Genomic DNA, 16,479 nt, shown 5'->3' with positions numbered 1-16,479 from the left:
AAGTAAATTTTAGCATGATGACGACAAATTCTAAGACAGTTACACCCATTTGAAATCTGGAAAGAGGCAGAATAGGAAGGCAATTAATTCAGAAGTGATAAAAAATTAAGACAACTAGAAAAGTTGCTAAGAATAGGGCATTCTATATAACATGCTAAAAATTAACTTAAAGGTGAAATTTTGCTTTTTAATTTATGCTTTTACCTCTAACCATTAAAAATTAAATTCACGTCACCTTAACAGCATGAATCATTTTTTTAAAAAAAAATAAAAACCTTATTTGTTGCAGACTTCAGGGTTTCCGCCATCTGGTTTTGGAGGAATGGGCCAACAACAGGGGATGTACCCTCCAGGTGGAGGCTACCCAGCACCTCCAGGTGGATATGGAGCACCATCAATGCCTGGGCAAGCTCAGGCTCCTTCCTATGGCATGTATCATTATCCAGGAGGAGGCCAACAGCCAGGAATGCCTGGGTATAACATAGGATACCCAGCAGCACCTCTGCCAGGCCAACCCATTCCAACACCCAGCCACCCCCAGATGCCTATGCCTGGACAACCCCCAATGACATACCCTGGACAGCAGCCTACACCAAGTTATCCTCAATGCCCAGCAATGAATCAATCAGGGCCCTCTTACTCATCTCCTGGTATGCCACCTTCAACAACACCTACTGTCACACCTTCATTTGGAAAGGTAATAGATGGCATCTAATTTGTATTGAAAATGTTTCCACATTTATGTCTAATGAGTTGTATTCAGGTAAATATATATCAGGCAATCATGATAAATATACCTTTCTTTAGTATTTGCTATAATTGTTTTAGTGTAGAATTACATAATGTTATATATACAATTATATGTATATAATTAATATAAATGAATAGCGTATTCAATATGTTTTAGTAACTGTTGTTCTCTGTAATCCCACTTCATCTGCCGTTGAAGTCTAACTGGCTTCCTGAGGTCAGGAATCAATAATTTTCCTGTCTCATTTTTTTCATAACTTTCCTTTTAATACTTAATTGCTTCAGGTGAAACGAGGAACCATCACAGATGCTCCAAACTTTGATGCGCTAAGAGATGCTGAGGTTCTTAGGAAGGCCATGAAAGGCTTTGGTAAGACACATTTAAGGAAATGCAAACATTAATTAGAATTTATGGCAAAAGAATGGCATTTAAAATGTAATTTGCTTCAATGTTTTAATTGGAGAAATACATTTGTTTCATTAACAGGGGGTCAGCACAGTTCATAATATCAAATACAAAATGTTTAAACACCATTGGATCTCTGTATGTTTGTCCCATTCTTCATTTGTATCATCATGGTTCCCTATCAAATATATATATATGTAGATTTGTGAATAAGTAAACTAGTTATGTACTATGTTATACTTCCTTACTAATCAGGAACTGATGAGCAGGCCATTATTGAGTGTCTGGGGAGTCGTTCTAACAAACAAAGACAACAGATCAGCCTCTCTTTCAAAACCGCCTATGGAAAGGTAAGTATTTGCAGGGTCAGAAGCAAATTTCTAATTGGAATGGACTAAGTGCTGCTTATGTAAATCATACTGTGTTTATTAACATCTGTCATTTGCACAAGAGTGGATCTTCCTTATTTATTTTCTTAAATCTTTGCTGAAGCCAAGTGAACAAACGTTTGTGCTGACCAAGTACCTTTTCACTCACACTAATTGAAAATATATACTAGTTATGATAATGGTTATATTTAATTGTTATAGAGTACAGCATGTACCACTAATATAACATTATGCTGCACAGAAATTTTAGGGAAGAACAATCCCTGGTTTATCACATTTAGAAATCTATAAACTGTGAGCTGACTGAGGAACCAAACTATTCATGTTCACTTGAGCATGCCAGCAATATCTACTACTTTCATTCCCAGAATGAGTGCTTTTTGTTTAATCATCAGTTCCTGCTCATTAAGATCTGTCGCCATTTTTCACCCCAAAAAGTAATTTTTTTGTTTATTATGTGCTAAAATCCACACGTGCAGCATATCCATAAAAGATAATTACTGATTGGTTGCTTTGGGTTACTGGACAATGGCAAACTGTGAAAGTTACTGCATACCTCCAATGTGTCAAAAGTAAAAACCTCATAGCCAGGTTTGAGGGAGTTAACCAGCTATTAGTTTTAGACAGTATTAGGCATTTTGTACAGGCCTCAGAATAACTATGTCCACTGTGTGATCTGCATTGTGAAACACATAAGGTTTGCTGGTTCAAAGTGTTCCTCATTTTTCATTTTAAATTGATAGGATTTAACAAAGGATTTAAAATCGGAGCTTTCTGGAAATTTCGAGAAGACAATCCTGGCAATGATAAAGTCTCCAACTCTTTACGATGCACATGAAATACATGAGGCAATTAAGGTTTGTCTTGAACCACTTATCTGTCACAGAGAGACATCTATCTAATTCACATACTTCTGAAAGAGTTACCTTGCATAATTATGAAAATATTTGTTTTAATTTTAGCATTGCAATGTGTTAGAATTGCACTGCATTTAGAAAACACAGGGAGTTAAGGAGTTTTGCTGCATAGATGAATAGTGTATAATTATGATATGTTTGATTACACCTTTAATGCACCGTTAAACCACCTTTGACAAATGCATAGTCTGATCTAGTATTGCCTGGCACACAGCATGTAAAACAGGGGAGTCCAAAAGGTAGATCGGGATCTCAAGACACTGTCAACAAACAGATTGTCAAAATCACCCTCCTATTTCATGCTTTTCATTCAGATATTTATTATGTTAAATTAATATAGTAATACATTTTCTCATAAATCAATATTTAAGTAATTTTTTACATGGAATAGAATGCCAACAATGATTTTATGGATTTAGATCATAATGGGACAACATCACTAAAAGTAGACCTCGCATTAGTAAAATATGGGCACTCCTGGTGTAAAAGTTGTCTCTGGCTCATAGCCTACTTAGAGCAAAATAATTGACTTAATCTTGCAACTGCTATTGCATGGAAATAGGCATTAATACTGGTATCTCAAGGGTTCAGCTGAAAGCAGGCTGCAAGACTATGTGGCCAAAAGTATGTTGACACCTTTTTATTATTGGAATTGGCTATTTGAGCCATACTCAAATATCATTGCCAACACAGATGCCATTACATCATACAATGCTATTTTTGAGCATTATGCGCTACCTACTTTATGGTAACAATTTAGAAAAACTTAGCAGGATGGACAAAGTAAGGTTGGTACAGAATTAGTTTGCTAAGATCGGATTTAAGTTCTTAACTGTCTGTGCAGAGCTCTGACTTCAACCCATTTGAACACCTGTGGGATAATTTGAAAAGTTTATGTAAGTCATCCAGAATCTCCCATCACTAGTGGGCAACCTCTTACTTAGGCATGTAAGCAAATCCCACCAATAATGTTCCTGCATCTAATGGAAAGCCTTCCCAAAATAGTAGAGGGTCAAACCTTTGCAATGAGATGTTGGCGAAACAGGAGCCAGCATGCTTTTCGTATTACATAACATTACCCCTCACTCACGCTACAGGAGTAATGATGAAACATTTAGTGGAAAGCTTTCTCAAAGGGTAGAGGGTAAAGGCTGTTTTTTAGCCATTTCATTAATATACACAAAAAAAAAATATACACAAAATTAGATATAACCATTGATTTGATAAAAATAAATATTCACACACAATCACTCGAGTTCACCTTTAAATGATCCTTTCAAGTTGGAAATAGTCCTATCCCTGTTTATCATTCTCATTCTGTGCTGACATTCTACTTTTTACAATCCCAGCCTCTCTTTATGCCTGAATTACATGTGAGAAAGCATCTTTCAAATATTTTTTCTGTAATTCCTAATACAAAAAAAAAATGAAAACCAAAAGCAATGTTAGTTTTCACTCTGAGATATGTATGTATTTTCCCTTTTCTGCTGTTGGTATAATCAATAATCATGTTGACGTCCCTCACTACATCTTAAAATGTTATTTACACAGGGTGCTGGCACAGATGAAGAATGTCTCATTGAGATTCTGGCTTCCAGGAGCAATGCAGAAATACATGAAATATGTGCTGTGTACAAAACAGGTACAACATGAAACAGTGGGAAAAGAGGGATATTTGCTTGAAATTTGTCACATGGGTAACTAAAACATTTGTTTTAGTCAATATGGCATAAGTGCCATTTGTAACAACAGGTGGTGTCAGTCAAAACACAGAGGATAGCAGTAAGCTGTTTCTGTAAAAGTTTCTGGTCTACATGCAGTGCCATTGGGAAGCAATGTATGGCGATCTTGAGCTTTGTGATTGCTATTACCCAGCCATAAGCATATCCATGAAAGAAAATAAAAGTATACAATAAGTAAAATCAGACTTTAGTAATTCCATATAAATTAAAGTGTGGACTAGAAGTGAGGGGCTCAAACACAAAACAACACAAAAACAATATGCTATGAAACTTTGTCTGCGTATCCCATTAACCTTGAAGTCACTGAGACCCTCAAGCCAAAAGTCAGTTATGAGCACTACAAACCTGCTAGTATATCTGAAACCTCTAAATATATATAACACTGAATAAATAGCAAACATGGTCAAAATTTAGTGCTCTAAGCATGTTTGAATTTAGTCTAGTTTAATAAAAATTTGTATGTCTCTACAATGTGTGCTTGGCTAATTGCAATGACTAGCTGGGGTAGTGTCCCACTGGAGAACCTGATTTTGAGGGCCCACCACCCTGGTCAGTGACCTTCTGCTGAAAACTCCTGGTACCCAGCAACCAGTGCTGGAACTAGGGGGCAAATTCATCAAGGGCCGAATATCGAGGGTTAATTAACCCTCGATATTCGACTGGGGAATGAAAATCCTTCGACTTCGAATATCGAAGTCGAAGGATTTTACGCAAATACTTTGATCAAAGGAATAATCGTTCGATCGAACGATTAAATCCTTCGAATCGAACGATTCGAAGGATTTTAATCCAACGATCGAAGGATTATCCTTCGACCAAAAAAAGTTAGCAAGCCTATGGGGACCTTCCCCATAGGCTAACATTGGATTCGGTAGCTTTTAGGTGGCGAACTAGGGGGTCGAAGTTTTTTCTTAAAGAGACAGTACTTCGACTATCGAATGGTCGAATAGTCGAACGATTTTTAGTTTGAATCCTTCGATTCGAAGGTCGAAGTAGCTCATTCGATGGTCGAAGTAGCCAAAAAAACACTTCGAAATTCGAAGTTTTTTTTTCTTCTATTCCTTCACTCGAAGTTAATGAATTGGCCCCTTCGTGTTCTGGCACCCTAGGCAGATGCCTTTCTGAACCCTGTTAATCTTATTTGTGCCTTAGCTGCTCCAATAATATTTTTCATTATGATAAATTTGATCTAATTTTCTTTCTGTCTTTAAGGGGTGGTTCACCTTTAAGTTAACTTTTACTATGTTATAGAATGGCCAGTTATAATCACCTTTTCAGTTGGTCTTCATTATTTTTTTTTTTAATTATGTCTTCTTCTACTGACTCTTCAATAGTGATGAGCGAAATTTCGCTGAGTTTCGCCGCTAAAACTTAGACTTTTATTGGTGAAAAAACTTGTGCATCAAAAATTTTCCCATAATTTGTAGTGTGTCAAAAAATGTTGTCCCCCATCGCCCAATGCATTTCTGTGAATTTTTGGCATTTTGCAAATTTTCGGCGAAGCGAAATGGGTCAGATTCACCCATTCACATCTAATCAAATGGGGGTCATTGACCCCATCTAAAAAATGCTCTGTAATTCTACAAATCTATTGTTATTACTACTTTTTTATTAGCCATCTTTCTATTCAATCGGTTTTCATTAATATTCAAGTCTCTTATTCAAATTAATTCATGGTTGCTAGGAAACAACATTGCTGAAACTGCAAACTGGAGAGCTGCAGTGTGCACTAGCAGTCACCTGTAGGAGATGGACCTCTCTGCCCTGCCATCAATTCCACCACAAGCCGCCACACACTCCAGTTGGGCAGCAGGTCTATAAAGACAATATGGTCTGCCTTCAACCCACCCCCTTGCATATGCATAACCTCAACAGAAGAAGCCCACAAAGACATGGTGCCCTGCCGCTTACCTCATTCAATGCACACCCAGAATAGACAGTGTGCCTACTTGGACTGGGGCCCACCAGGATTTCTCCTGGTGTCCCAGTGAGCCAGACTGGCCAAGTGGATGAAGTGGCAGGTATAGATAATGAAGAAATACATATATCAATTTATATAGGAAATAATATAGCTCCTATTGTAAAATCACTAAGGGATTCCATAATACTTTATACAGATAATGGAACTTTGGTATGACTTCTAGTATCTTTTTATTTAAAATAGGGGTACATTATTTCTTTTATGACACAAAAACATGTTTTATACCATCATTAATTATTGTTTATAAGGATAATTTGTACAGGTTATTTGTGTATTTTAATTGTATATCATAGAGCTGTGCTTTTCATGTAGAATATAAGAAAACTTTGGAACAAGCAATTAAAAGCGACACTTCTGGTCACTTCCTACGGCTACTGGTTTCACTGACTCAGGTATGATTTGGTCTTCTTACTGTTCAATTTGTATGCCGGTAGTCCACTGTTTTTCATAATTGGCCCAAAGCCCCTTTTGTGGTCCAGGATTTGATCAGGCCCTTATTACTTCATTGAGTACAGATGTATAGCAATAATGTTGTATTATGCAGCTTCCATGATTGTAAATATGTGTAGGGCATCAATCGAAATCAGTAGTCATGCCAAATATCACTCTAATTAGAATTCATGCTTGGTATTGGTATCACACCTAGGAATAAAAAGAAGCATTCACCCTAATCTGCTGCACCATATCTTGAGAATTTTTGTACTAATCCATGCTTTATATGTATGTGTATATATATATATATATATATATATATATATATATATATATATTTATTTATTTTTTTAAAGTAGCCGCACTCACAGGACTTGTGATGAAAAAGAGTTATTTTATTAAGATGAACAACTGACGTTTCGGCCAGCCTTTTTCAAAGTGTCCCGGAAACACAAACATCAGAATAAATATAAGATATGGTGGTAAAAAAACGTGGCAAATAAGTATGTGATGAAAAAGCAACAAACAAACAAAAAGATTTACAAAGGGAAGGACACAATCAATTAACATGTGGCAATGTTGCCAAGAGTGGGAAATAAAACTCTTGGCAACTCTTGGAAATAAAACAATGTAACAAGTGGACACACTTTGTCACAAAGCTCAGAGTGTGTAACATTTCCTGTAAATATAACAATAAAGAAAAAAAAATAGGGAAGAGACACAATTTCACTTCAAATCTACCTGATCCTATACGCCAGAAGGTTATACTGTGGGGTTATTAACCATTTACACTCCCATTGCTGATGTATGGAAACCAAGTTAATTCGGATGTCAAGTTAAAGAGTAAACACATCTTTATGTAAAGTTGAACCAAAAACTGAAAAATAAAAATAAATCAAGATAAAAAATAAAAATACGCCTGAAACTTTTTTACTATTGCAATACCAGCTCACTGCTATTGGCAGGTGAAACCTGGTCGGGGGCATACGTATCGTGTGTCAAATTGTCTGTAATTTTGGAGTCTCAGCGTATCATATGTCAAATTGTGAAAAACATGTTAGAAAATGTTACACTTTGTCGCAAAGTGTGTCCACTTGCTACATTGTTTTATTTCCAAGAGTTTTATTACCCACTCTTGGCAACATCGCCAAATGTTAATTGATTGTGTATTTTTGCTAGAACGATTAGAAGATCGTTTTAAGGATATTTCATGTACCTCACCTAGGCTATACACATTCTTATGTTTATTTATTTTAATGATATGCACACTTGCTTTTTCGTCACATGCTTGTTTGCCATGTTTTTTCCCGCAATATCTTTATTGTATATCTTGTATATCCTTTTAATTCCTTGGAGTTTTGTTTTTCATTGGCTGAGCTTTCAATGTAGCAACTTCCTTTTAATATATAACATGCCTTATGGAAACAGTAATATTTCAGCAGTGACATAAAGTGTATTGGATTAACAGAAAATATGCAATATGCATCATAACAAAATTAGACAGGTACATACATTTGGGCACCCCACAGAGATTTTACATTAATACTTAGTTAAGCCTCCTTTTGCAAATGTAACAGCCTCTAGACGCCTCCTATAGCCTTTGATGAGTGTCTGGATTATGGATGGCGCTATTTTTGACCATTCGTCCATACAAAATCTCTCCAGTTCAGTTAAATTTGATGGCTGCCGAGCATGGACAGCCTGCTTCAAAACATTCCATAGATTTTCGATGATGATATTCAATTTGGAGAACTGTGATGGCCATTCCAGAATATTATACTTCTTATTTGTAGATTTCAAAGTATTTTTACGGTCATTGTCTTGTTGGAATATCCAACCCCTGCGTAACTTCAACTTTGTGATTAATGCATGAATATTATCCTGAAGAATTTGTTGATATTGGGTTGAATTCATCAGACCCTCGACTTTAACAAGGGCCCCAGTCCCTGAACTAGCCATACAACCCCACAGCATGATGGAACCTCCACCAAATTTGACAGTAGGTAGCAGGTGTTTTTCTTGGAATGTGGTGTTCTTCTTCTGCCATGCAAAGCACTGATTGTTATGACCAAATAACTACATTTTTGTCTCATCAGTTCAAAGCACTTTGTTCTAAAATGACTTTGGCTTGTCTAAATGAGCTTTTTCATACAACAAGCGACTCTGTTTGTGTTTGATGTAGTGCAGCAAGGGCTTCTTTCTCATCACCCTGCCATACAGATGTTCTTTGTGCAAACTGTGCTGAATTGTAGAACGAAGTACAGATACACCATTTGCAGCAAGATGTTCTTGCAGGTCTTTGGAGGTGATCTTTGGGTTGTCTGTAACCATTCTCACAATGTTCCACATATGCCGCTTCTGTATTTTTCTTGGCCTGCCAGACCTGGGTTTTGCAGCAACTGTGCCTGTGGCCTTCCATTTCCTGATTACATTCCTTACAGTTGAAACTGACAGTTTAAACCTCTGAGATAGCTTTTTGTAGCCTTCCCCTAAACCATGATGCTGAACAATCTTTGTTTTCAGATCTTTAGAGAGTTGCTTTGAGGATCCCATGCTGTTACTCTTCAGAGAGTCAAACAGAAGCACAACTTGCAATTGTCCACCTTAAATACCCTTTGTCATGATTGGACACACCTTTCTATGAAGTTCTATCTAACTTGAAAAAGATCTAAAAGAGTTAATTTTTTTTATCTTGATGATAAGCCTTAATAAACTTTTACACCTCAACTTCAGGGTACAAGAGTGCATATATGTGCCAGGACTGGTCTTTGTGGTCTATAACATAGAGGTTGGTGGGACAAAATTGTTTTGCTTATCCCATCTATATTTTGAACCTGGAAGGGACATATACAAAATAACTATAGTTATATGTACACGTCTCATTGTTCAAGTTATTATGGGGGAAATGTCGTGTATCAGAAGTCTGAATTATATATACTCTTTTATGGGCTGAAAACAGGGGCTGATATTTTTGCATCCATTCTGACCTGTGCAAATTGATTTTAAAAATGTGCACACAAGTTTAAAATGAGAGCAAAATAGAGAAGAAATTAGAGGAAACATTGTTAGCAAGTATATTATATAGCGAGAAGAAGTCTGTACTGATACTGTACCTTAAGCACGTTAAATAGTGAGTCTGTACTAGCACAAGAAAAACTATATACACAGAGCGCAGTGGATACTGGTACCACAAGCTTATTTAAATTTTTGAATTAATTTCAGCTTTGGCTGATTAACAATGCTTAGGGCAACATTTAAGAGTTTAAGAATAAAAGAGATTTTTATAATCTTATTTATCATTGAGTGAAAGTTAGAGTTTACCATTTGATTAATACAATTCTAAAAATCCCATAGGATTGAAGAGAAGTGTTTTTTGTTTTTAATGGTGCTAAAGTTGAACTGCCTTTTTTTCATTTTTGGCATTGGACATTTGATGGTCAAATTGATTCACAGCTGCATTTTTGTTCAGATTTTTATAATTATAACCAGGGCAGGTTTAAGCCTTGGTGGGCCCTGGGCAAAGAGCTAACTGGTGGACCCTATACCCCTGATTTTTTTTGTGAAACCATGCCCACTTTTGGCCACAAATACCACACCCATTTAACAAAACATAATTCAGTCATGCCAGAATTAAATGGATAATCAGTATATTAAACGCAGATCTGACAGTTTACCGGTACTACAAAAAATAGATAATTAGCATATTAACCCTAGCTGCTGCAGTATAATCACTGTAGAAATGGCCAATGAACACTCCATTGATCCCAGACAAGCAAGTTAGATTACTAAAACATGGGCAATGAACAGAAATCTCTGTGACTTTATCTGTGCTATTGGCAGTAAGGCAGAGCCAAGAGAGAAGCAATTCTGAGAAAACATAAATCTGATTACAGTCCTATGAAAAAGTTTGGGAACAAAATAGATATCAGTGGTATGTCTTTCATTTCCCAGGAAAGAAACTCCCAGGGGTGTTTTTTTAACAAAGATTTTTAGTGAAGCAATGAAAAACTGCCTGTGCAAAAATTTGGGTACCCTTTTAATTTTGCTAATTTGAATTCATGTAACTGCTCAATACTGATTACTGGCTATACCAAATTGATTCGATTAGCTCGTTAAGCCTTGAACTTCATAGGCAGGTGTGTCCAATCATGAGAAAAGGTATTTAAGGTGGCCAATTGCAAGTTGTGCTTTTTTTCGACTCTCCTCTGAAGAGTGACAGCATGGTATCCTCTAAGCAAAAAGATTGTTCGGTATCATGGTTTAGGGGAAAGCTACAAAAAGCTATCTCAGAGGTTGAAACTGTCAGTTTCAACTGTAAGAAATATGATCATGAAATGGAAGGCCACAGGCACAGTTGCTGTAAAACCCAGGTCTGGCAGACCAAGAAAGATACAGGAGCGGCATATGCAGAGGATTGTATGAATGGTTACAGACAACCCAAAGATCACCTCCAAAGACCTGCAAGGACATCTTGCTGCAGATGGTGTATCTGTACATTGTTCTACACTTCAGCGCAATTTGCACAAAGAACATCTGTATGGCAGGGTGATGAGAAAGAAGCCCTTTCTGCACTCACACCACAAATGAGGGGCTTGTTGTATGCAAAAGCTCATTTAGACCATATACGCACCTAGTGCACCCAAACACCCCTTTTACGTCCACTTAGTGCAAATACTTGCAGATCATGCAATTGGAAATGTAATAGTTGGAGTCATAGATCAAGGATCAGACAGATCTAGCTTGGGACACTTCACTCGCACCCCACCATTTAGAGAGCATAAACTATCTGATGACCCACTGGTCCCTGGTAGATCCCTACCGCATTCTTAACCCCACCACAAAATATTATACCTACTTTTCCCACGTTCACAAATGCCATTCGGAGGGTCTGGTCCTCCATGCGCTGTCGGCTACCATAGGAGTAATAGCTATTTCAGACCATGTCCCTGTCCATTTAAAATGAAACAAACCACCTAAATATTGCTACTCTTGGAAATTTCCTTCTTATATGTCCACAAACGAATGGTTCAGAGACTTCCTTGTAACTTCTTGGGAAAATTACAAGGACGATAACGTAGAACATTATGATGGCTATGCACTATTCTGGGGGACCTCCAAAGCCGTCCTTAGAGGCCATATAATATCCTATATGAAACGGGACTTCCTGAAGACCTACACCAACTTACACAACCAGGTTAAAATGACATACACTGATTTTGTACTTTATCCAACAAATTAGATGGAAACCAAATATAGAGAAACACAAGAAACTATCAAGAATGTCACTACCAGTTATGTTGCCTGTAAAATAGACTATAATAAAAATAGATTTTTTTAGATCAGCTACTAAGGTGGGAAATCTTCTGGCTCGATTAGCCAAACCAATGGAACAGCAAAAACACATTCTGGCCGTTATCAACCCCAACACACAACAGCGAACGACAGAGCTGAAGGTGATCCATAACCTCTTCCATTACTATTTCAAAGAGCTATATATTAATACACCCACTACTCTTACAGACGCCACTATTCTTAACAAAGTTAAATTGCCGAAATTAACCTCAGAATAAATAGATATGCTAAATACTAGTATATCCACACAAGAGGTAGGTGATGCAATCAAAAATCTTTCCAATGCAAAATCCCCTGGGCCTGACGGATTTAGCAATGAATACTATAAAATCCTAAAAATTCAGACACAACCAGTATTAACAGATTTATTCACCACCATTCTCCAAAATTCAGAAATTCCCCCTCATTTTAATGACATATTTACAATACTCCTTCCTAAACCAATGAAGCACCCTGAACATCTCACTTCATATCGTCCCAGCTCCCTTTTGAATAGTGATTCTAAAATACTTGCAAAAATTATGGACAATCTCCTACAAAGCCTTTTGGCAGAATTACTTACAAAACACTAGCTAAGGTTTTTACATGGCAGACATTCTATCAAAGCAATCCAGGCAGCTATAGCAACAATTATTAAATCTACTCTATCTCCACAAGGCCACTCCAATAACATGCTGTTAAGCCTAGATGCCGAGATGGCATTCGATGAGGTTTTATGGTCACACATAATAAACATATTGGAGCATAGGGAGTTTGGGCACACATTCTCAAACTATATCAAGGCAATTTACACCAACCCTCAAACCACATTAATTGTCTGTCAGATCCCAGCAGATCTGGCTCAAGCTGAGCCGACGTCTCCTCGGGCCAATATCCTCACACCGGCACTTGTTGCTAGTTCGGGCGCGTGTTCTGATGCGCGCGCGCGTTTTGACGCGGGCGCGCATTTACGTGCGCGCGTTCAGACGCAGGCACGCGTTCTGACGCAGGCGCACGTTCTGACGCTCAAGGCGCGGGCACGCGTTTTGACGCGAGCGCGCATTTACGCGCGCGCGTTCAGACGCAGGCACGCGTTCAGACGCAGGCGCACGTTCTGACGCCAACATGCGTCCTGGGGTTAAAAGGTCACTCCGGCCTAGGCTCAATGCGAGGTGATCGTCTCTACTGACACTAAGCGTATTTCTACTGATGATTATTCTGATTACGACTACGGCTTGTTCCTGACTACTCTTCTGATTATCCCTGGATTCCTGTATTTGCTTCTCCTGATCTCGACCTTGGCTTCCCTGACTACTCTACTGGATTTCCCTCAATTGGCACCTGTTTCTTGATCGTTTCCTGTGTATGACCCGGCCTGTTCCTGACTTCGCTTCTTCAACTGCAGATAAGTGCTGAGTCCTTATTACGAACTGTTATTTCTGCGGGCTCACCTAGCACTCCTGCTATTCCTTATCTGGGACCGTCCTGTACCAACCTTCAGGGCGCAACTCAGTGGGAAGCATGGGGGAGGCTCATACCTTCAGACTCGCCTTGATTCCTGACAGTATCACCTCGCCATGGAGTCTGAAGAACCAGCCCTTTCCCCTTTAGAAATCGTTGCTCAGCAATTGGCTGGCCTTACTCGGGCTGTTCGAGATTTACAAGGGGGCTATCAACAACTGCAGACCCAGATGCAAGACATGACTGTTGCTGCTGCTCTTCCTCCTGGACCCCCAGTTCTGGCTGCTTTTCCGGGTGTAGCTTCTTCTTCCACACATCCGACGCCCGAGCCCAAGATACCACTTCCTGAACGCTTTTCAGGAGATTGAGCTAAATTCAGAGCTTTTGAAAATGACTGTCGACTCATGTTTTCCCTGAAAAGTCAATCTTATGCTACAGAACAAATCAGGGTGGGAGTGATTATGTCCCTATTGTCCGGAGAACCCAAGACTTGGGCTCATCGTCTTTTTGAAACCCAAAGTCCATTACTGGCTAGTATGGATATATTCTTTTCAGCTATGGCTCAGATCTATGACGATCCTAAGAGGTCTGCTGAAACTATGATCAGGACTCTTTGTCAGGGCAAACGCCCAATAGAAGATTATGTGACGGATTTCCGTACTTATGCCACCGACACCGAGTGGAATGACAAGGCCCTCAGACATCAATTCCGCTTGGGTTTGAGTCCTACTCTGAAGGATGAGTTAGCCAGAGTAGGAATACCTAATTCATTGGAGTCCTTGATTGATCTGTGTGTACAGATTGATCGTCGTCTAAGGGAGAGACGCGCAGAGAGAGCTGCAACACCTTCTTTTGGAGCATCCTGGGTATTACCTAAGGCCCCTCTGTCTCCACATGTCTCTGCAACTTCGTCGTTCATCTCCTCCCCTGCTTCTATGACAAGTGCTCCTGAACCTATGCAGATTGGACTTATTAGAACAGCCATCTCAGCCCAGGAGAGGTCTCGCAGAAGAGAGAACAATTTATGCCTTTACTGCGGTCTTTCTGGTCATTTCCTGAGGAACTGTCCTACCCGGCCAGGGGGTAAGCATATTCATCCAACCTGTCTTCCATCCTCATCTTCCATCTCTCGAGAATTGCCTATGCTCATTGTTCCTATTTCTCTACAGTGGCCCCAAGGGTTCCTAGAGAGTAAGGTCATCATAGACTCGGGAGCCTGTGGTTGTTTTGTCGATACAGAGTTTATTAAAACTCACAATATTCCGACCCGACCCAAGACTCAGCCGTTTCTTGTAAGGACAGCAGATGGCTCCCAACTTTCCTCTGGACCAGTGATGTTAGAGACCACACCACTTATTGTTATTACTGACTCTAATCATATTGAGACTTTGTCTTTTGATGTGGTGTCTTCTCTTTTTCCTTTAATTCTTGTTTTCCCATGGTTGAAATTACACAATCCCTCAATAAATTGGAGCACTGGGTTATTGCAATTTTCGTCTGTGGCTTGTATTTCTCATTTCATCATGCCCAGAACCACTTCTAAAGCATTTGCCTTGTGTTCACCTCAAGATCCTCGTTTTCAGGCTATTCCTTCATTTCTTCAGGACTACATGGATGTCTTTGATCAAAAGGGAGCTGACACATTACCTCCTCATCGAATTTATGATTGTCCTGTAGATTTGCTTCCTGGGGCTCCTATTCCTTTCGGACGCATCTACCCTCTGTCTGAGCCTGAACTGTTGGTCCTGAAAGATTATATCAACGAGAATTTGAAGAAGGGGTTTATTCGTCCTTCCACTTCACCTGCAGGGGCGGGTATTTTCTTTGTGGAAAAGAAGGACCATTCCTTACGTCCCTGCATTGATTACAGACACTTAAATCAGATCACTGTAAAAAATCGTTATCCGTTACCTCTTATTCCTGAATTATTCCAGAACCTTCGTGGGGCTAAGATTTTTTCTAAATTAGACTTGCGGGGGGCATATAATTTGGTAAGGATTCGTCAAGGAGATGAGTGGAAGACAGCTTTCCGAACACGTTTTGGACATTATGAGTACCTCGTTATGCCATTTGGTTTATGCAACGCTCCCGCTACTTTTCAGCATTTTGTTAATGATATTTTCAGAGATTTTTTGGATCAATTTTTGATTGTCTATCTAGACGATATCTTAATTTTTTCTTCCTCCGAACAGGACCATGAGGTTCAACTAAGAAAGTTTTTAACCGTTTGTACGCCAAACTGGAGAAGTGTGAATTTTGCAAATCTTCAGTGGAGTTCCTGGGGTTTGTGATCTCTTCTGATGGAGTCTGCATGGACAAGAAGAATGTGTCCGCTATTCTAGATTGGCCTGTTCCTTCTTCCCGGAAAGCAGTACAAAGTTTCGTCAGATTTGCTAATTTTTATAGAAAGTTTATTAAGGACTTTTCTAAGATCATCGCTCCAATCACAGATTTAACTAGTTCCACTAAACACTTTCAGTGGACTACACAAGCACAAGAGGCGTTCGATCAATTGAAACATCTTTTTACATCTGCTGCTGTCTTAAAACATCCTAACCTGCCATACATTCTGGAAGTTGATGCGTCTGAAACTGCTATTGGTGCTATTTTATCTCAGAGGACCGGCAATAACAACGCTCTTCATCCTGTGGCTTTCTTTTCTAAGAAACTCTCCCTTTCGGAGAAGAATTATGATGTTTCTGACCGGGAACTCTTGGCCATTAAGGCAGCATTTGAAGAATGGCGTCATTTGTTGGAAGGAGCGTTGCACCCGATCATTATTTTTTCAGACCATAAAAATCTGGAATATTTACGGACCGCCAAACGTCTTAAGCCAAGACAAGCCAGGTGGGCATTGTTTTTTTCTCGTTTTAATTTCCATATAACTTATAGGCCTGGCTCTAAGAACAAGAAAGCTGATGTTCTTTCACGGTTACACAGTCAGGAAGAGGATCCTTTTCCTCCGGATACGATACTACGTCCTCAGAATTTCTTTCTTCTACAGAGTGAACTTTTGTCAAAGATCAAGGAGGCGTCCTCTTCTTTATCTCCACACGGGGAGTTACAAGTT

The 16,479-nt window shown here is 38.9% G+C and overlaps 1 protein-coding gene across 7 annotated transcripts in view; it reads left to right on the top strand.

Annotated features, from left to right (window-relative positions):
* anxa11.L (annexin A11 L homeolog) overlaps positions 1-16,479 on the top strand; it is a 77,862-nt gene that overhangs the window by 36,393 nt on the left and 24,990 nt on the right. For all 7 annotated transcript variants that reach the window (XR_005962401.1, XM_018240296.2, XM_018240295.2 and 4 more), the window contains 6 exons: positions 290-697; positions 1,036-1,120; positions 1,412-1,506; positions 2,289-2,402; positions 4,014-4,104; positions 6,498-6,577. Coding sequence is in view for 6 of the 7 variants with exons in the window: in XM_018240296.2 (XP_018095785.1) it covers positions 290-697; positions 1,036-1,120; positions 1,412-1,506; positions 2,289-2,402; positions 4,014-4,104; positions 6,498-6,577 (873 nt within the window). In the remaining variant the exon portion in view is untranslated. The remainder of the gene's footprint in view (positions 1-289; positions 698-1,035; positions 1,121-1,411; positions 1,507-2,288; positions 2,403-4,013; positions 4,105-6,497; positions 6,578-16,479) is intronic.

Source organism: Xenopus laevis, chromosome 7L, assembly GCF_017654675.1.
Source record: "Xenopus laevis strain J_2021 chromosome 7L, Xenopus_laevis_v10.1, whole genome shotgun sequence".
NCBI classification, from domain to species: Eukaryota; Metazoa; Chordata; class Amphibia; order Anura; family Pipidae; genus Xenopus; species Xenopus laevis.
Note: the sequence above shows the minus strand (reverse complement) of the source record. Positions and strands in the feature narration are given on the sequence as shown.